We start from the raw sequence: 21,624 nt of genomic DNA, 5'->3' as shown, positions 1-21,624 counted from the left end.
GGTTTTCGCTTAACTCCACAGAAGTATTTACTCACAGTCACACTCACTAAGCAGCAAGCGGCTGAACAGCACAGGCCTGGATTCTGACTGCCCTGGTTTAAACCTGACCTCAAAGGTACACAGGTTAGAAAGCTTCACACTTTCCCAGCTGAGCAACCTTGACAAAGTTCTGTACTTGTCTCTGTCTCAGGGTCTTTGCTGGTAAAATAGAGATGGTGCCAGTGCCTCCCACAGAGAGCAGTCATGGAGAATGAATGGAAGTAAAACACTTAGCAAGGTGTCTGGAACAGGACAAGCATATAACAGGCATGGGCTAGTTTGGTTATTATCATTGTTTTTATTGAGCTTTGGCATGAGCTCCTGCTAACAGCTAGCAAATATTATTCTCTGAAATCTTTTAAAGCATCAGAGCTTCTCATATGACTGGGCTATTTCAGGACTGGCCAAGAGGCAAGAAGATAAACTGCCATGGTGCCTTCCAGTTCTGAGATTTCAGAAGTGAGGGAGTGCCCATGTCTTATTAGAATGCTCCACCAGGTGGCACCAGTCACCCCGCAAGCCCATTGCTGAATATTTCAGAAAGGGTAACAGGTGAATCCAGACTTATGCTCACTTCTATATATTAAGGACATTTTCTTTTTCTTTTTTTTTCCCTTTTTAAAAAATTTTATTTATTTATTTTTTAGTTTACATCCAAGTTAGCTAGCATACAGTGCAATAATGATTTCAGTAGTAGATTCCAGTGATTTATCCCCTATGTATAACACCCAGTGCTCATCCCAACAAGTGTCTTCCTTAATTCCCCTTACCCATTTAGCCCATCCCCCCACCCAAAACCCCTCCAGCAGCCCTGAGTTTGTTCTCTTATTTAAGAGTCTCTTATGTTTTGCCCCTTCCTTTTTTTATATATTAATATCTTTTGCTTCCCTTCTATATATTAAGGACATTTTCTGCTTTAAGTATCCAGTGAGCAAACTTCTTGTCCCTCCCCAACAGCACTTTAGTTATAGAAATCTCTACGACAGACTCTTAGCATATGTCAATCTGGTCATTTGGAGGAGTCTGTATCTAATGTGCTTCTCTTTCCTACAAGTAAGTATAAAGGGGGGGAAAGGCCTCAGAAAATACCTAAAAATTTTACTAAGAAAGGCAATACGCCTTTTTCATGCACTACTAGTTATTCTGAGCAACGTGACTATTTGGGGGAAGGATGTTGAACAAAACAGAATATTTGGAAAGAAATTGAGTCCCTCCTAGCTAAATTAATAACAGATGTTAATGATACACATACTTTAAAAAAGGAGAATGAAGTGATGGAAACTCATTCTGCCTTCCCACCATACCAAAATCTAACCCCACACCAGAGATGCCATTTATAAACAGGAAAGGATCTTGTCACCCTACACATCTGAAAATTCCCTTTTGGTGTGATTAATTATACTCCCAAAATACAATGACGTATGAGTAAAAGCATTCATCTGCCAGGCTGTAGCTCTAGTTCTCAGAAGGAACCTCACAGATGCATTTTTAAAAGGTTATGGAGAGCATTTATTCATGTTTGCAATCCAAGGTTTTCCAGAAAGTCCCAGTAACACTATTACTGAACTGAGCTCTCATACCCTAGGTTTATCTGGGCAGTAGCGGGACCATCACCCTGGAAGTCTCCAACGAGGACACACATACACACCAAGCTCAGGGTGGAGACTCAGGAGCATAAGAGCTCTCTTCCTCACACTCCTAGTCCCTTCCCAGCCTTCAGGTGGCTGGGGTGGTGGAGATTCGCAGACCTGGGTCTCACTCATCCCTTCTGAACTCTCCTCTGGGGACCTGCCCCTTCACTCCAGCATCATATACCTACCACAGTGGTGCCCTGTTCGAAACTGAGCCAGGACACATCTGGTCCTAACAGCCTGTTACACACATTCCAACTGATAAGGCCACGTGGGAAAAAATAAACTTTCAAAGAAGTATCCAAGAAAGAAAAGTAATAAGTTTTTAAAGTATTCTTGTAAATAAAAATTCTTCAGAGTTCTTTCCTATGTAGTATCGACCAAGGTTGACTTATTCCAGCACTTGACGTTTACATGAAATGTCATAGAGAGGATATTTAAAATTCCACATCAAAATTTGAAGGGAGGCCTTCCCACATTATAATAGTATCAGTATCCAAAACAATACTTTTCCCTGAACAAATTCCCAAATATTACAACTGAAGGCACAAATCCAGAGGACAAGGCAAGTACTTCTAGAAAGTTGTCACAGCAAGTACGAAGCAGGTACTTAGAAAGCAGATCTCGTGTACTAAGCATTTTTACTGAGCGAAAGAGAAATCCAAGCTGTCATTCTGTATTTCATAAAAATCAGAGACACTAATTCTACTATAAGAAGTATATCTGGCTGATGTATCAGTATCCTACAGTTTTCATTGGTCCCCCCTTCCTTTCCTCCTCCATTCGCCTCCAACAAAACACAGCTATGAATAAAATGTTAAGTCCTGGACTTTGGTAAAATATTCTGTTCCCCACTGGGAGGTCATGTTTGTGATCCTCTCCTAAGAGCCTACCTCTGGTGCACTAGGAAAGACCCAGAAGCTCTAGAAAAGCCATTCTGGCAAGCATTTGTCGGTCTTCCAGGTCTGTTAGGCTAACACAGAGGCCCCTTTGCTTGTCCAGGGTTAAGTGGCTGTTTATAGCCTGGATCTCTCACTATATAGACATGGAGACAGCAGGTGCAAGCAGGGAGATGCGTATGCCTGTAAGTTTAGAGCGCCTGCCTCTAGACCGTCAGCAATTCTTCCCTAATCCCTTCCTGCCCATGGTCTTCTGTTTCCTCCACATACTCTTCTCTTGCTCTGCTTTATCTGGAGGAAGACGTGAGAAGCAAGGAATGACACTGAGTACTTCCTGGAAGCCACGTGTTCACTGTCAGCCAAAAAAAAAAAAAAAAAAAAAAGAGAGAGAGAGAGAGAGAGAGAGAGAGAGAACATCTGAAATATGCCCCTTGGCTTTATGACCTATTTTTTCTAGGATTCAGATGAAAAAGTATCTTGTAGTTTGCAACCATGACATCTATCTTATCTCATATAGAAATACATGTGCTTAACTGATGAGCTACTACAAATTCCATTGACCTTTTGAAAGAAAAAGGAAAACAAACCACAAATCCAATTTAACTCTGATTCAGTATTTTATGTTGTATTTTGGATTCTGAATTTTATATTCCCTTCATATCTGCTCACCTTTCTTATGCTACTTTGTAAAAAGGGTTCACATCACTACGCTTTTAGAAAGCACTGCCCTCCAGATCTGAAGGGAGCAGGGATGAGCTGTGGAGGGATGTGCTTCAGGCGATTTATCCCACGTGGCAGAGGGTTTATACAATTCACCCCAACTCACTCAGTTTGTATCCCTGGTGACCAGTAATAGCTGTCTAGGTAACTCTGTGGTCACAGAATGGGGTGGGAGTCAAACCACTACTTTGCCTCCAGGGGACTAATTGTTCCAAAGGGCCAATTACACTGCAGAGGTACCATTTACTTCCATTAATACATCCTGGGTCTACTAAAACAAAGGCTGCTGTATTCCTGACTTCTAAGAGGTCCCCGTAGTCTCACCAGCCTGAGGGTCCCACAAGGGATTTAGTCAAGATTCAGAAGCTTTTCAGGCACCTCTACCCAGGAGGGACTCAGTCTAGCTCTACAATCAGCAGAAAAACATACTCTCACTTTGTCACTCAGGAAGAGGTGATTTCAATTTTTACAAAGTAAAAATCTTTGTACCCTAATATGCTGCTAAGATGCTGATCTCTACATTTTATGGCTTATCACCCAATGTCAGTGTCCCCGAACTTCCAGACCATGTCATTATTCTTTCCTGTTCACTTAGAAGTCTTACTCAGGCACAACAATTCCTGTATTGATATCACTTTGCCCAGGCACTAGGAATATTCTGTGGTATAATAATTTCCTCCATATAACCTAAATGTTTTGTAATGCGATGCCTACCCATTCTAGCTTCTCCTGGATCTTTCCTATAACCTCCAGTATCACAGGGTTAGAAGAAGAACAGTGTCAGCCCCCTTTGGATCTGAAAGTTCTCTGGGAGCCAACATTAAAATAAATTTCAGCACTTGTTTAGACATTGTAGCGTGTATGATTAGACTCACTGAAACAGGTTCTGTAATATAGCAATCCTGACAATTACCATGCACTTGGTTCATACCCGAACCTCCTTGGGGAGCACATGGCCAGAGACTGCCTGAAGAGGAATCTGCCCAGCTGCAAGGAGTGGCCACATATGTACTCTAAGTTTTGCTCTGAGCCTGTTGACAGAGCAAGAAGAATACCATGGACCCCACTCCTTACTCACACCGACAACTGCGACATCAGCATGACTCAGCTATGCATGGAATGTCCCAAAGCAATCTTCTTGCTAATGCCAAGGAGTCTTTCTACATGCACACACAGCCAGCAATGGCCATTTGGAATTTGGGTATCCCCTGTCCTAAACTCATCTGTCCAAATAGAGAGAGTGTGCAATCTTGTTTGTGGCATTGATAAAGCTGCCACGGCAACCCTGGGCCCACGCTGCACCTGTCACTAACTGCCCAGCAGAGCACAGAGCATTGGCACAGGCCAGCATGGGAGATTCAGGCAACGAATGATGAGGCCCATAAAAAAAAAAAAAAAAGAGATTGTATAATACCAGATGCATGGAATGAGATCTCTCCATTTTGAAAATATAAAATCTGACCAAAGAAAGCATTATAAATTCAATTCTGTTAAATTCAGTAGATGATTATATGCATGGGTCCATATTAAATGTGGTACACAAAAATCCGGCTGGCCCCAAAACCTAGTGTTTAGTACATATTTTCCTAGTGTTCCTATAGCATAGCATGTAAGTTTCCATCTTCAGCTTTGAAAGGATAACTTGCTTATTAACATCACCTGAGAATGTCAATAATAGACAATTAAAAGGTTTTACAAATTCTTCTATCAAAGTACTCAAGCTTCAGGATAATTTATTAGCCCATAACTGCCTTAACAAAATTGTGCTTCATTGTGGAAATTGCCACTGAACCATAAACTTTAGTTATTCCTGGGAACATCATTTTTTCTGCCCGAGCTAATAAAATGAACAGTAATATTTTGTCCCATCCAACAGAATATCTCTCTGTGTTTTGGGGAAACAAATAGCCCTATATAAACACTAAAGAATTCTGCCCTGAAGAAAATTAAAAGTCAAATTTGAAAGGACGTGTCCTCATAATTGTCCAGTTCAGTTGCTTTCAGAATGGGTCCCAGAATACCATGGGCACCTCTCAATTCCTAGGGGCTATTGCATGAAGACTTGGCAAGGAGGACCTCAGCCCCATACCCACATACAGCAAAGATTCATTGAAAAGAGAAAACCCACTGGTCATAAGCATAGGAGTATATATCAAATGCTTTACCTTCCTATATATAGAGTTCTCAGCCAAATATAATTCTCTGAATATACTATTTTCTTGTACAATTTAAAAATGACCAACTTTCTCTTTTTCAAAAGCACTAAACACACACAGAGACACATAATTCTTCGATCAGACTAAACCAAGGATCAGAGCACTTCTGAGTATAAAGCAACTATGCTATCCATAATATGTACTAAACTAACGCTATTACAGTTAACCCTTGAACAATGTAGCATTAGGAGCACTGACCTTATGCGCAGTTGAAAATCTGCCTATATCTTTTAACTCCCCCAAATTTATCTGCAGTTGAAAATTTGCCTATAACTTTTAACTCCCCTAAACTTAATGACTAATAGCCTACTCGACCAGAAGTTTTACTGATAACAGTCAATTAAACATACTTTGTATATGTATTACATATCGTATTCCTACAATAAAGTAAGCTAAGAATAGAAAATGTCACTAATAAAAACATGAGGAAGAAAAAATACATTTATAGAACTGTACTGTATTTATCAAAAAAAGAAATCTGTGTGTAAGTGGACCCAAACAGTTCAAACTATATTGTTCAAGGGTCAACTGTACATAGTTCCCTTATTGGAAAAGATTAAAAAAGAAAAGCAAGGAATGAGAAGAAACAAATATTTACAAACTCTAGCAGACAGCTGCTATTTCTGGGAAGACCATGGAAAAATATAAACCTTCACTAGACCTTTGAATGAAGCAAAGGTAGAATGTGGTTTTCCCTCCCTCCTTGAGGGAGAAAAAAAAATTTTGGCTCAGAAAATGGTCAGTTTTAAGATATATAAGGGGTTTAGTCTTACGGAATTATGAATGAAGGAAAGGACATTATAAGTTATGAGACTGAAATGGACCGACACAAAAGGCCACACATTGTCTGAATCCATTTATATGAAATTTCCAGAGGAGGCAAACCCACAGAGACAGAAAGTAGATGATTGTTTACTCAGGGCCAGAAGGAGAAAAAGATGGGAGATGATGAGGTCTCTTTGTGAGGTGATAAAAATATTCTGGAATCAGAGAGTGGTAATATTTGCACAACTCTGGAAACATTTAAAAACACTGCATTGTATACCTTAAAAATTTTTTAATGTTTATTTATTTTTGACAGAGAGAGAGAGAAAGAGAGAGAGAGAGAGAGAGAGAGAGAGCAAGCATGAATAGGGGAGGGGCAGAGAGAGAGGGAGACACAGAATCTGAAACAGGCTCCAGGCTCCGAGCTGTCAGCACAGAGCCGACCTGGGGCTCAGACTCACGGACCACGAGATCATGACCTGAGCTGAAGTCGAATGAATGCTCAACCGACTGAGCTACCCAGGAGCCCTGCATTGTTTATTTTATAAAGGTAAATTTTGTGAAGAAATCCAGGCCCTTGGAAACAAGGTCCTTGAAAAAACAGTGAGGAAAAGAATTGAATATAAGACAAAAGAATGACAGAATGGGTTAAATAGACTCTGATTTGATGGGTTTTTTTCTTTTTTCTTTTTTTTTTTTTTTTGAGGTCTTTGAATGGAGGATCCATATCTGATTATTCTTGTTTTTATTCCCTCTACAGAATTAAGTACAATATTATGTAAAAAGCGTGCTCAAAGGAACTGTGAATTGACCATCGATTAAATGATGAGGGAACACATGATGAGCTGTCTTTGAAATGATTTAGAGACAACAAAGCTATCCATCCTGTTTCTTTACTGTCATTACCATTTCTACAGAAACACTCTGTCCTTCTTATCTGACATTATAGTATAGCTTAGTCATGTGCAGTTTGGTCTTACTATAGTGAAGTTTGTCTAATTTTCTAGAACTGTTATCTTTACAAATCACCTGTGCACTTATGTTTTCGGATTAGACTTCTGGCTTTTACTTCCCAATTAAATGAAAAAGATGGAACATTCACAAGACACGCCTAGTCGATTATTTTTCTATTTGTGCTATGATCACCATAAGCAGGCATTAAAAACACTAGTTGTAAAGCCGACTAAAACAAATGCAGGTTTTGCCAGGGAGAGAATGTGTTTCGCTAATGCCCATGAACCACAGTTAAGAAAACTGAATGGGGACATTGTAGAAAGAGATGTTTTTTACCTGTGATGCCGGTTTGTAATATCATCAGGAGGTTATCTCTTTTAAGATCACCCAGGAAAGTTCACCCACATCCTGATATTACAGATATGACCCCATTTTACAGAGAGAGTAAACAGGTTAATTTCCCTTCTAGTGCCCTCTTAATACAATATGGATACAGTGAGGAAAGGCTGTGGAGCATGTAGCAGGCGCTCAAGAAATACTGTATATAAATATCATTGTATTACCACTACTAGAAGCCTGAAATCTGAAACTAGAAAAGGAGAACATGAAGATATGGAGGAAACCCATGGCTGGAAATCACACCCTTTGCCCAGTGCGTACCTGCAGCAATGTACCCGCCTCCGCCGGCTTTATAGAGAACATGGCTCGCGAAGGGGGCTGCACAGATGATCAGAAAGCTTGCAGTCACCACGGCGACGACCCCCAGAAGCATCAGGACTGCCCAGAAACCACGGTAAACTGGAGACCCGGGGGTGGGGTGAAGGAGAAAAGAAAAACAAACTTAGATTGTGAACACCAATTAGATTGTACCAGGCAGTTTCTTTTCTCTTTATTGTTCTGATTTCAGCCATAGCACGGATGGGCACAATCCCAAACCACAGATCCTGAATTACAATCCAAGGGAAACCTTACTAGATAACTCCATACTCAATGATATCAACCTTCAATCAACTCGTGCTCGGTGTTTGCACCGCACACATGCTCAGTATATTCTAGGAGCTCATTTTCCGGACCAGATTTTCCATTTTAGAAGTGGAGATATTCCAAAATTCTGGAAAGAGTACCTTTGAGTAAGGATCTAATTGGGTCACAGATAGCGTTCCATACCAAACGTACAAAGACATGAAGACGCATTCACATTTACAAACATGGCCTCTTACTACCACTATAATCACTAGAAGGTAATAATCACTCCAATCCCCTAACAAAAAAGTACACTTCTGTTTAGATTGTGACGCCATTGGAAAGTAGTCTTCAGGTAATAAAAATAGAAAGCAAAAATAAAAATAAAAATTTGTACAGACTGAGATTTTAAGTCCGATATATTTAAGGCATATTACTTTCTACCAATATTTTTCTTAGAAAGACTCAAAATGAGAAGTTAGAGTAGTCTCTTATGCATGGACCAGCAAGGCTGAATTAATGGATGCAGCTGGTGATAAATGGATTGTGCTTTTGGTGATACATAGTAATCAAATACAGAGGAATTCTAATGATCATTTTTGAGCAGGATAATTACCAATCTATTAAACAAATTCATCATTTCCCAAGGGATAAAACACTAAAATAAGTACCTTTTGGTATAAATGAGAGAAAGCTCTGTGAAACACATTAGTCAAGTTACCTTTTTTCATGAAAATATAGACTTTATATAAGAGAGCAAAAAAAAAAAAAGATTTTATTTTTCTCCACAAGCCCATTTGGCAAAGAAAAAAACACATCTGTCACCTGCAATCTTACAGAAAAGAGGATGGGAAGGTGGAAACGTACAGGGAGAAGCCACTGCAGTTAAATGGGAAAGGCAGGCTGCACATTTTGTGTGGACACATCTGAAAGCCCGGGTACAAGGCTGGCTTGTCCCCCATATGCCGTGCTGTCCACTTGACAGTGGCTTCCTGGTCTGTGGTGTAGGAATATTCTGTGGCTGTGTTCAGGCTCCACAGGCAGCCAAGCAGTGGAGAAGTGCTGATCATATCTGAGCATAGGAAGAGTGGTAGACTGTGAGCCAAACATGTGCCATCCAGGTCCTACCAGAATTTGCTAGAGAATTGGCAAGCTTCATGGTTTACATTTTCATTCACACACAGACACACACACACACACACACACACACACACACACACACACACACAAATATTCCCTTCAAATTGGGGAGCCTCACCTTTTACATTTGTATTCACTTCATTTGCTTTATTGTCTATCATGTGACAGGTTCTGAGGCAAGTGCTAGGGGTGAAAACGTGAATTAGAGGCAGTCCAGTGAGTAAGGAGCCCATTCTGTTGTTCCCCTGATCATGACTAAAACGTGGACCCACATGGCAAACAACTATCTGAGGAGTCTGAAATGTAAACAGTAGCAAGTGGATTAAGGAGAGAAGTCTAGCTAGCCTTAAGGAAAGATAAAATTGGCTACGAAGAGTTTTCTGAGTTTTTCCTTTTTTTCTCTTCCTAGATTGGACCTGAAGGCAAGTCAGATTGGGAACTTTGTAAAAGTGTAAAAGGTGCAAACAGAAAACAAAGCAAAACAAAACAAAACAAAAATCCCCATAGTTATGATCATCATTCTCACTAGATCAGCAGAAAAGGGGGCTGCTGTAAGCCAGAGTATAGGGAAAGTCCCCATGTTGAAGTCTTCTCTTTTTATTCTCCCAGTCCTGTCTTTAAGGCCTCAAAAGTAGATCTGCACTGCTATCCGAGGGGAGGCATGGACACTTACGATCCCAAATGACGATTTAACACTTTTGCTATAAGAATGAGAAAAAGGAACCCTCAATTTTCAAAGAGTGAGGGAAAAAAAAGAGAGGTTTTCTCTTTTCTTTCACTGCTTTGTGCTTCAATTGCATGGAACTGGGCCATGGCTCCGGAGGCCAAAACTCAGAAAACCTAATCTTTCCAGCCAGAAAAACTGGAAATGTGGGCCTTGGAAGCCTGAGGGTGTGGGAGAAACCCCACAGATGAGAGGGAGCCAGAGAAGAGAATCTCTAATTCTGTGTTTGAATCTACACAAGTGATGAGCTTACTCCCCAAGTCGTGCATGCACAGAAAATGCCCAGAGAAGTGCAGTGAAGTCTCTGAGAACAAATTACAGTATCAAAACCACCCAAGTACCAGAGCCCTGACTGGCACATTATCCCAGGCAGACCCAAACAGCATAGCAAAGGCTTTGAAAACAGAATTGACCTTGCAAAGACTCCCACAGAAGAAAAGGACAGACATGCAGGCGGATCACTCCTTCAAACAACAAATCAATATTCTCCAGAGAAGTTTTTACAGTATGCAAAGTCTAGCAATGTATGTTCAAAATGTCTAGGCTATAATCCAAAATTACTTGATATACTAACATCCATGATAATCTGACCAATTCTCAAAGGAATGAGCAGTCAGCAGATGCCAACCCAAAGACGGCTCAGATGTGTGAATTCTCATACAGACTTTAAAGCAGCTACTAGAACCGTTTGCTATGAACTAAGGTAAACACTGTTGAAATGAATAGATAGAAATTCTTAGAAGAGAAATAGAGTCTTTAAAAAAAAGAACTAAACTGAAGTGAAAAATATAATATCTGAAATTTAAAATCCATGAAATGAACTCAAGAGCAGAATGGAGATGAAAACGAGCAGGCGAAACATGAAGAGAGAGCAGTAGAAATTATCCCAATTGGAATAACAGGAAGAAAAAAAGTGATTGGAACCAAAAATAGCTAGGGTCTCAGAGACTTGAGAGACAATATCAAAAGATATCACATTTGTGTCACTGGAGTCCCTAAGGAAGAGGCAAATAATGTTGGTACAGAAAGAACATTCATAGAAATAATGCCTGAAAACTTCCCAGACTTGCTATAGATGACAGAAACTCAACAAACTCCAAAGGGAATAAACTAAAAAAAAAAAAAAAAAAAAAAAAAAAAAAAAAAAAAAAAAAAAAAAAATTAGCCCAGAAACATAACAAAATCACTGAAAACCATGGATAAAGGAAAAAGTTTTGAATGTAGTCACAGGCAGGTGGGGGGGGTGGGGGATGACATATTAAATGCAGGAGAACAATAATCCCAAGGACGGAAGTTTCTCATCAGATATGATGGAGGCCAGGAGACAGTAGAACATCTTCAAGGTGCCAAAAGAAAAGAACTATCAACCTCGAATTCTGTTTCTAGTGAAGATATCTTTGAGGGATGAAGGTGAATTTATCAAAGCAGACCTGTTCTGTAAAGACATGCGAAAATGGATTTCTTTAGGTTGAAAGAAATGACGCCAGGGTTCACTTGAAACTTCAGGGAAAAGGAAGTGAAACAGAAAAGGTGGATATCTGCATAAATGTAGTCTAGTATTTTTCTCATCTTAACTTCTTTAAAATATACTTGCCTGTTGAAATGCAAAAATATATTGTCAGCAAAATATGGTAAAGAAGTAGAGCTTTTAGAGTATTTACCACTTCCATGGGATATAACCAGTTACTTAAGTTTCCTGACCAGTTACTTACTTAAGCTTCCTGAACCTCTAACTCTTCTGTAAAATACAGATGTCTGTATCCACCCTTTACAGTTACTGGAGGAATTATTAATAATGCATAGGAAGTGTGCAACATACAATAAGAGATCAATGAATGGCATTTATTTTGTGGTTGCTTTTATTCACATTATTATTTAAACTGTCCTAACACTATGCAGCGGGTAGTACTGTGTTCAATACTAGGAAAAGTGAATTACTTCCCTCAGAGATCCTTACAGACTGCTTTTATGTAACATCGATGTTTGGAAATTCCTTTAGATTACTACACAGGATGCAGTAAAGAAGTTGTGTTTGACATGAATAGACACTTCTCTAAAGAAGACATCCAGATGGCCAACAGGCACATGAAAAGATGTTCAACGTCGCTCCTCATCAGGGAAATACAAATCAAAACCACACTCAGATACCACCTCACGCCAGTCAGAGTGGCCAAAATGAAGAAATCAGGAGACTATAGATGCTGGAGAGGATGTGGAGAGACGGGAACCCTCTTGCACTGTTGGTGGGAATGCAAATTGGTGCAGCCGCTCTGGAAAGCAGTGTGGAGGTTCCTCAGAAAATTAAAAATAGACCTACCCTATGACCCAGCAATAGCACTGCTAGGAATTTATCCAAGGGATACAGGAGTACTGATGCATAGGGGCACTTGTACCCCAATGTTTATAGCAGCACTCTCAACAATAGCCAAATTATGGAAAGAGCCTAAATGTCCATCAACTGATGAATGGATAAAGAAATTGTGGTTTATATACACAATGGAATACTACATGGCAATGAGAAAAAATGAAATATGGCCTTTTGTAGCAACGTGGATGGAACTGGAGAGTGTGATGCTAAGTGAAATAAGCCATACAGAGAAAGACAGATACCATATGGTTTCACTCTTATGTGGATCCTGAGAAACGTAACAGAAACCCATGGGGGAGGGGAAGGGAAAAAAAAAAAAAAAGAGGTTAGAGTGGGAGAGAGCCAAAGCATAAGAGACTGTTAAAAACTGAGAACAAACTGAGGGTTGATGGGGGGTGGGAGGGAGGGCAGGGTGGGTGATGGGTATTGAGGAGGGCACCTTTTGGGATGAGCACTGGGTGTTGTATGGAAACCAATTTGACAGTAAATTTCATATATTAAAAAATAAATAAATAAATAAATAAATAAATAAAGAAAGAAAGAAAGAAAGAAAGAAAGAAAGAAAGAAACTTACAAGCCAAAAAAAAAAAAAAAAAAAAAAGAAGTTGTGTTTGACAAAGGTCTCTCATACCGTCTTCCTTGGGAAGTTTTCTCATCCCCTAACCTCCAAGAAGGCATTGGGCATGTTTTATAACATGTAACTCTATTTCTAAATACCTGAAATAGAAACAAATGGGGTCAGACACCGAACAAAAGACAGCTCAGACATGGTGACTTCAGATCCATGCCTCATGACCAACGTTTTGTAAGGATGAGTTGGGCTCATCAGTGTGATCCCTGCAGAACTGGAAAGCTAGAAACATGAGGTGATTAGTAGCAGGGTTGAAGTTGAAGGAAGCATTGGTCATTGGGTCCAAAAGAGCCACATGTGAACAAGAAGGCAGGCATTATGAATTGGGCCACAGACAGGGCGGAAACAGCAGGACATGCCTCCCTACAGAGAAGAGCAGAAGGACTGAAAGAAGGAGAGAAAGTACCTGGTGAGGGAGAGAGAGAAAGAGAGCAAGACAGAAATGCAGATAAGTGCTCCCCAGAGATGCTGTCGTTCCTGAGAGCTGCCAGTTCCTGTCCTGTCATTTGCTCTAACGAAATAGCCTGACTTTTAATTCTGAGTCCCGTGTAAAAGGCAGGAACAACAGATCTGTATTTAAGGGAAGGGGGAACCTCGCGCCTGGAGAGTTGTGAGCATACAGAAATCGCTTCCAAGTGAGTTTCCTTACTGCAGTCACTGTGTGCTTTATTTTTCCACTTGTGTTTCAGCATTCGAAAGTGCGTAACTTCAGGCCTATTTCAAAATGTTTTGGAACTTCCTGTTCCTTGGCTAATTATATTACCTTGTTTGCATATGTGGCACACTTTGATTCCAGAATTAAAATGTTCACTCGTAATTAAGAATCATCTCATGGAATTGGGTAGGGTTCTTTCACTGTCTGAATTAAACCTGAGGCAATCAGAGAACCTTCAACATAAAGTGAATTAAGTCTATGTGTTTTGGGAGTCAAACATGATATTGGGGCCCTTCCAATTACTAATTGTGTGACTCTGATAGACCACAGTTTTCTAAGATGGAAAATAATATCCTTCACATAAGTTTATAGAAAGAGTTGAGAAAATATAAGTAGCTGCATGCAGTAAGTACTCATATACATTTGCTATTACTAGTATTAATTAATACTCACCCTGTAATAAAATGTCAACAATATAGTTGACACATAAAAGACATCTTACTAATTTCATGGATCTAGGATGGACAAGAGTTCAGTTGTAATATATCTACACCTTTTAAATTTTGGCAGGGAGCATGTTTTTGTTTGGTCAGTAGTTTGTATTATTTAAGTCTCCTAGATTGTGAATGTTTCTCAGAGATCACTTCATTTGTTTCCTGGTTCCTTATATGAGCCCGTAAAAACTGTGAGGTTTTGTCTTTGAAAGCTTTGGACTGTGCCGAGTGAAAACATCTCTAAAAATCCATTTGAACCATTAAGGACAATTCAATGCTTAACTTAAACCATATTGGATTTCTATTAATTCCTATTAGAACATGAAGCAAGATGTACAATGTAAATAGATTTACATGTAATCTATATCATCACAATTTGGATTAATTAAAAGAAAGCATCATCTGAATCTGTGAAAGTCCAGAATTAACAGCTATTTTCAAAGCAATGGAGTTCTGCTGATTCTAAATAAATTGGTGAACTGACCTAACAAAGTGCCCCTTGTTCAGGTGTTGTAATGAGGATGAGTAGTAATTAGTGTAACAACAGATGTTACAGGAATGGTTCTTCTAGACTATTCAGCTTATTTTCCTCAATAGATGAAGCTTTTACCCTGACAGTATTACTTGCACCACCAATTTACTTAGTAACTCCATCTTCGTAGGTCTAGATTAAAAATCATCAGTCTCGGGTATGCTGAAATGTGATGTCACTATATCCTGTTTGTCACTTCATATTTTATAATATTTTCACTCACAAATGATACTTTGTAGTTTTCATTTGAGGACTATCCTGTTGCTTTTTTAGTGGAGAAAAGAGACCAGTCATTAGAGACTGTCTAGGGTGTTAAATAAGAGTGTATTTGGAATGCAAAACTATGTTCACAATGTGTTTTACTCATAAAAAGTACATAACATAAAGAGTATTAACTGCATTGCAGATTCAAATTTCAGACTAAAACATGTACCAAGAGGAGCTCATATCCTGGGTATACCTAAAAGTCAAATTCCAAAATGACATTAATTAGGAACTGAAGGGAGACATCTACTAAGCATCCTTCAGGGAAAAAACAGAAATATCACCCAAAACTGTAGGACAATGAAGGCCATGAAATAAAGTGGACTATTAACTGTGCACATCAGTATGTGTGCATATGTATGAGCGTGTGTGTGTGTGTGTGTGTACACATTTGCACTATGTGTGCAGGTTCCCACAGACCACAGACAGGAAGCTAATGGCAGAATTGGCATCTGTTCTGAATTCCATCTACATGGTTAGTATTTTTTTCCACTAAGAATGTAATAAAATGCACTAAAACCCATTAATTTTGATGATAGAGCAACCTGAAGTTTTAATTCTGGATTATTTTTTTAAGAAGTTCCATTCCAAGACATTCACATCCATCCAGTAATTCAAGCCGGCATCTTACAAGGGACCGCAAAGAGAGACCCTGCCAGGCTTGCTTGGCGAACGGGGGTGTTGTTGACAACTATAAGTTACTTAATTTAGCAAACATATTTCTATGGCTCTCTAGGCACCAAAACCTGCTAGAGTAAGACACATTCCTTGCCCTCACAAGTTCAGTCCAGTGATGGAAAAACAAGTAAGTTTCACACTGTGTTGATAGGTGCCTCAGCAGAGGTATGCACAGAATATCATGGAGCCCGATGGACCACAGCCCAGAGAAGCTGCTATTTCAGGGCTGAATGGTAACGAGTAAAGCCCTACAGTTCTTATTCTAGTTGAACTGGGTCTTATTTGAACTGTCAGAAGGCAAGAGGGAAGGTCAGTCTAATCACAGTAGGAAAGAGTTCCACGGATCAGCAAACAGAAAACAGCTCCCTGCAGCTGCTTCCCATATGGATAAAGGGAACAGAAAACGAGGGATAGAAAGCTCGTCAAGGCCTTGTGTGCCACTAAGCAAGATAGTCCTTGTCATACTGGTCCTAGGGAGCCCCTGAAGGTCAGTTATCAGAAATCATAGCCACACCTGTATCAGAATACCGCTCCTGTAGCTGTCCAGAGACAAACTGGCAGGAAAAAGAATAGAAGAAGGGAAACCAGTTAGGTAGGTGCCATAGTAATCCAAGTGGGGCCTAAAACGGGCAGTAGGGATAGAGACGAAACAAGCTTTAGTGAGAAGCCGTTGTTACAGGAGCTGAGAACCCAGCAAGAACAAAGTCTATCTTTATGGATTTTTCCTTTGCATGCCGGAACAGCATGTTCTGTTAAGATAGTAACAAACCTCCTCTTGATTTTGTAATATTACAATGTACACATCAAACCTCCTTCCACACAGAGTGGGGAGGGAAAAGTCAACCCACACGATCACAATTCCAAATTCGTAGTGTTTTGATAGATTATTTTGTTGTGTATACAAAAATGTAAATATTGTATTTGCAGTTTAAAGATAAACTTAAGTGTTATTCATGTTTCAAAACTTGCTATCTTGCCTCAGACACCTCACAAAGCTAGTTCATAAAGCTAATCCTATGTTTCGACACATCCTCAAGCACACAGTGTGAAGTGCTATAAAATGTTTTATAAGAAGCCAAAACAAAACGCGCCACCCCCCGCCCCTCCACCATCGTCAGCAGCAAATGAGAACCTCCAGCATATGTTGCCGTTGCTTTAGGCAAGACGCTTCTGTTACACAGGCCAGCAAGCCTGTCCTGCATCTCCATACACTACTGGTCTTGGCAGCATTGGGCAGGTCTAAAAATACAGTCATCCCTTCACCAAAGCAGAAGGACAGGCTGTACAGTGTGTCCGCGTCTGAGCTCTGCAACTGTGGACGTGCCAAGTCACGTGTTCTGCATGGTCCATTGATTTTTTTTTTCCAGAACAAAAAGAACATTGAAAGGCCTGATGGAGTTTATTTACTTCCCTACTGTAAACACAGGCAGTGAAGGAAGGGCCGAGAGGGAGGAGTGTCTTGAGCAACCGGGGCAGAGTCCTCACCGTCCATGCCGGCTGTGACCTTGGGACAGTCCCCGAAGCAGGAGAACCGTGGGTTTCTTCACATGGTTTCGTGGGCTTTCCAGGTTGGAGGGTGCGTCTATGGTCACTATCTTGTTTCTCCTCCTGACCATCTTGGGGGGTGGGAAGGGAGGCTTTGTGGGTGCTGGGCTTGGCGGTAGCAGAGGTAGAAGTGGTGGTGGCCGCAGTGACAGGGGTACTAGCACAGTGCGGCTTGACCGCAGAAGCAGCCAGAATACTCAAGTCACAGCCAGGAGGAACTGAGGCACTCAGAAGTGAGGTGAAGGGGAATCAGAATGTGTCACCCCAAAATGCGCCACTTTGGGTAAGGATTATCTGAGCTGGAAGCGAGTAAGAGTCAATGCATGCAGAAAGAAACCTGGGGGGAGTTTTCATCACCTGGCTTAAAGCAGAAACGTTTGAGACATGAAGTCTGCTCTTCGAGAGGAGTTTTATGGCCATGACAGAGACAGCAAGTCAGTACCAAGATGGGATTGCAAACACACCTACTAATGTACCCTTCCTGTCCATTAGTCTCTCCCGTATAGTTCCTAGTTACCATCCCACCGTTTACCACCTCTAGCCCAAACCCGTTTCCTCTGTCTTGTCACATCACCATGTTCTTTGTTAAAAAGGCATATAAGCTCTCAGGCTTATCTGCTTCTTTGGCCCTTCTTTTTTTTTTTTTTTTTTTTTTTTTTTCTTAGTAGGCTTCATGCCCAGAGCAGAGCCCAACATGGGGCTTGAAATCATGAAAATCACGACCCTGACATTGGGACCTGAGCCAAGATCGAGAGTCAGATGCTTAACCAACTAAGCCACCCAGGCAGCCCAGCTCTTCGTTTTTCCATAAAGGCCTCCATATGCATACAGACTAATAAATCTTTTCTCATCTCCTCTGTCTTTTTATAGTATAATTTGCAGGGCCACAGTCCCTGAACCGAAGGGGATAGAATAAAGTTTCCCTACAGAGGTATTGTATACAAAGACACTCGGATTCTAATACAAGGGACCAGATTAACCTCCAGCTCCAGGTCTTGCTCTGACCCCTGCTGCCTCCAAGGGCCTAGATTTGCAGCCCTATCCCTGCCTGAGCATCAGAGCCACCTGCAGGTTTCTAATGTCATACCCAGGCCAGGATTCCAAACCAGCCCAATTAGGTGAGAATCTCTCTGGGTGGGCACATGCAATCATATTTCTTCCAGCCTCTAGGAGAATGGAATGTGCACCAGGTTGAGAACCACTGGCCTCTTGGGTCTCTCTGGAGCTGCCAACAGCATTGCGAAGGTGCTATATGCCATGAAGTGGCTCAGCCTTTCCAGATGTCCTTCCCTCTGTCATCAGAGCAATCCCTACTCTGTATTTTACTGATGAGGCTGGGGAGCTTAAGGAAAGTTCCAAAAATTAAAACAGCCACTAAATGACAAGGTCAAGATTTGAACTCAGGGCTGTCTGATCTCAGTTTGAGACACCATTAGTCTCTGTGTTTGGGGTGTGTGTGTGTGTGTGTGTGTGTGTGTGTGTGTTGCAAATAAAGTTCCATCAGAACTTCTAGGTTCAAATCCTCCCACTTTGGTTCCTCTCACCTATCCTCCAGAAATCCTGAAATTATACTGAAGTTTCCTGTTGGGAAGGGGGGATGCTGTTATGCCTCTAGGCTTTTGTTTCCCCTCACTAGAATGATTAAACCTTCCTACTTGTCACTTGAGATCCGTTCAAGCTGCTTCCTTCCTTGAAGGGACATAGTAGAGTTACTTCCTCACCTCCACCAAAAGGCAGGAGAGCACTGAACCAGCTAGATGAAAGAGGTAGAATAATAACCCTTACCAGCTGTATGACCTTCAGCAAGTCACTTAGCTTCTCCGTGCCTTAGTTTCCTTTCCTATAATGTGATAATAATGATACTTATGGTGTTGTAAGAAGACTGAAAGAGGGAAACACTGAGCAGACTGCCTGGCCCCCTACTCAGTCAGTGTTCTTAAAACATGCCAGTCCCTGGACTTAGCACTCTGTGCTGTCTTCTCACTTCTCACATCCTCCTCCACTGCTGGACTGTGAGTTCCTTCAGGGCAAAGACTCAGTCTTGCTCATTTTTCTAACGCTAGGGAAAGCTTCATGTCTGGAGTGTAACAGACAGTCAATAAAAATACAAATGAGTGGATAATCAATAACTTATCGCTCAGTACCCACTGAAATCTCAAGTTACGCAGCCAAGGCTAGGGGAATATTTAAGGGCCGGGGGACAGAATGAAGCAAACTCATTCAAAACAGAAAGGAATCCATGGTCTCGTCTCACTACCACAATGGCTGGGGAGCCTTTATTACCTGAATCCCTACTAGGGAGAAAGAGGCCCTTGAAAATGAAGAGCTGAGGAATCAAGTAATGAGACATTAACACCTGGTGGCTAAGTAAAGGTACCAAGGACTATGTGACTGCCCTTCCCATGCTCCTGAATATCCGGTACATAGAAATTAATTAAGAACGTCAGGGATTCGTGTAAGTTTTCCCACTCAACTCTAAAGATGACAGAAAAGAGACACATTTCCTTATTCTCTGAGTCCCTTAAAAAAGATCTATACCTGAGAAGTCTTGTTATCCTTTATATTAAGCCATGAAAAGAACATTTTTAGAACCGCTTTACTCATATACTTTTTTTTAGTGTTTATTTTTGAGAGAGATAGAAACAATGTGATAGGGTGAGGGGCAAAGAGAGAGGGAGACACAGAATCCGAAATAGGCTCCAGGCTCCAAGCTGTCAGCACAGAGCCCGATGTGGGACTTGACCTCAGGAACCATGAGATCATGACCCGAGCCAAAGTTGGACACTTAACAGACTGAGCAACCCAGGCTTCCCTATTCATATAGTTTTTTAACATTAAATTTGAACCTGCTTGCCCAAATCTTTTGTACAGACAATAGAAAATAATTGTAGCAAAGACTTGCTTACTTAGCTGTAAGTATTGTATTATTATTATTATTATTATTATTATTATTATTATTATTATCCTAGGACTCCTGAGTCTTCATGTTCTTGTCTTTCATATGGTTTGACTCCACAAATCTCTAACATCTTAGAACCACATTTCTCCAGGGAATTTTGTGATATTTTATCATATTGACATTATATATCTAAGAACCTTTTCTTAGAGATGTGACTCAAAAGTAGTTTCTGCTATTTCCACATCAGGAAAGTTGGTTTATGAATTCCATAGCAATAAAATGATTTGATATGTTCCCTCTATTTTTATCACAAAACACCCAACCAAAGAAGTGATTAACAACTAAACTGAATTCCACTCTTTCGCTTACCTATGCTCAGACATTGATCGAAAAATATCTACCTTGTATCAGGCACTATGCTAGGTAAGCACTTATTGGTGACATTCCATGAATAAAAGTACAATATATGTTATCAAGCAGTCTAATAGGAGAGAATTGCACAATCTGATGGTTATTGGCTATGCCAAGTGCAAGGAAAGAATGCAATGAATGGTATATTACACAAGAATAGAGTAAGGGTATTTGACCCAATCTTGGCATATTGCAGAGGGCTTCCTGGAGGAAGTGATGCTTAGAAGGGACAGTTGGCATGCAGAAAATGGAGGCAGAAAGCACAAAGGAGACCAAGGCGGAATGCAGGTGTGTGCAAGGAGCTTAGTGTGAAAGCAGAGAGAGAGCAAACCTTTGGTGGCAGGGGAAGTGGCTAGAGAAAAAGGTAGGAGGCAGATCACAACGGTCCATGTAGGATACAGTCATTTTCCAGTGGAATATTTTTGCCCCATGTTATGTAAAACTTTCCCTACAAATGACGTAAAAAAATCACTGATTAACGTAAATCAAAATAGGCTTTTTGTCCCCACAAAGCTTCTGTCTATCAATAATCAAACCATTGGCAGGAGGTTTACAGTCTGGATTGTGGGGGGCAGTGTGTTCAGTGAGAAAGACAAAGATAAAAACAGAAAAACACAAGCCCCTTTTCTTTCTTATAGAAATTTGTATTTTCCTGGTTTTGCTTTTCTGAAGGAGTAAAATACCATGATGCAACCACCAAAAAAAATCTGACCATACTTCTGGGAAACTAGCCTGCCCTGTGGCGAAAATTAAATGGACAAAGAAACCTTTTCAAGGAATTAGGATAAAAGAGAAATGAAGCAACCAAGTTTCTAGGAAGACAATGAAGGAATGAGAGTCACCACCAGCTGCCGGGGTGACAGGATTCAGCAGGCAACTAGTGGCCTGTCCCTGCCAGCAAATGCCTTGGAAAACTACGTGACCAGCTCTGGAGAAGGACATGCGTGGTTCGGGATGGGAACCCCGCACACAAGGAGTGTTAGCACAGTCAGCGAAGGTGAGTGTCACATGGGAACAGACGACATAGCTGGCAAGCCGCCAGCATCTCGGCAGGGCAATGCCTCCATTCCCTCCAGAACAAACGTTTGCACTTTGC

The 21,624-nt window shown here is 40.7% G+C and overlaps 1 protein-coding gene across 1 annotated transcript in view; it reads right to left on the bottom strand.

The window, feature by feature from the left end:
- The window catches only part of TMEM182 (transmembrane protein 182), a 54,893-nt gene that overhangs the window by 9,421 nt on the left and 23,848 nt on the right, over positions 1-21,624 (bottom strand). The window contains exon 4 of the mRNA XM_058684575.1: positions 7,885-8,022. Within this exon, the coding sequence (XP_058540558.1) occupies positions 7,885-8,022 (138 nt within the window). The remainder of the gene's footprint in view (positions 1-7,884; positions 8,023-21,624) is intronic.

Source organism: Neofelis nebulosa, chromosome 9 (assembly GCF_028018385.1).
Source record: "Neofelis nebulosa isolate mNeoNeb1 chromosome 9, mNeoNeb1.pri, whole genome shotgun sequence".
NCBI classification, from domain to species: domain Eukaryota; kingdom Metazoa; phylum Chordata; class Mammalia; order Carnivora; family Felidae; genus Neofelis; species Neofelis nebulosa.
Note: the sequence above shows the minus strand (reverse complement) of the source record. Positions and strands in the feature narration are given on the sequence as shown.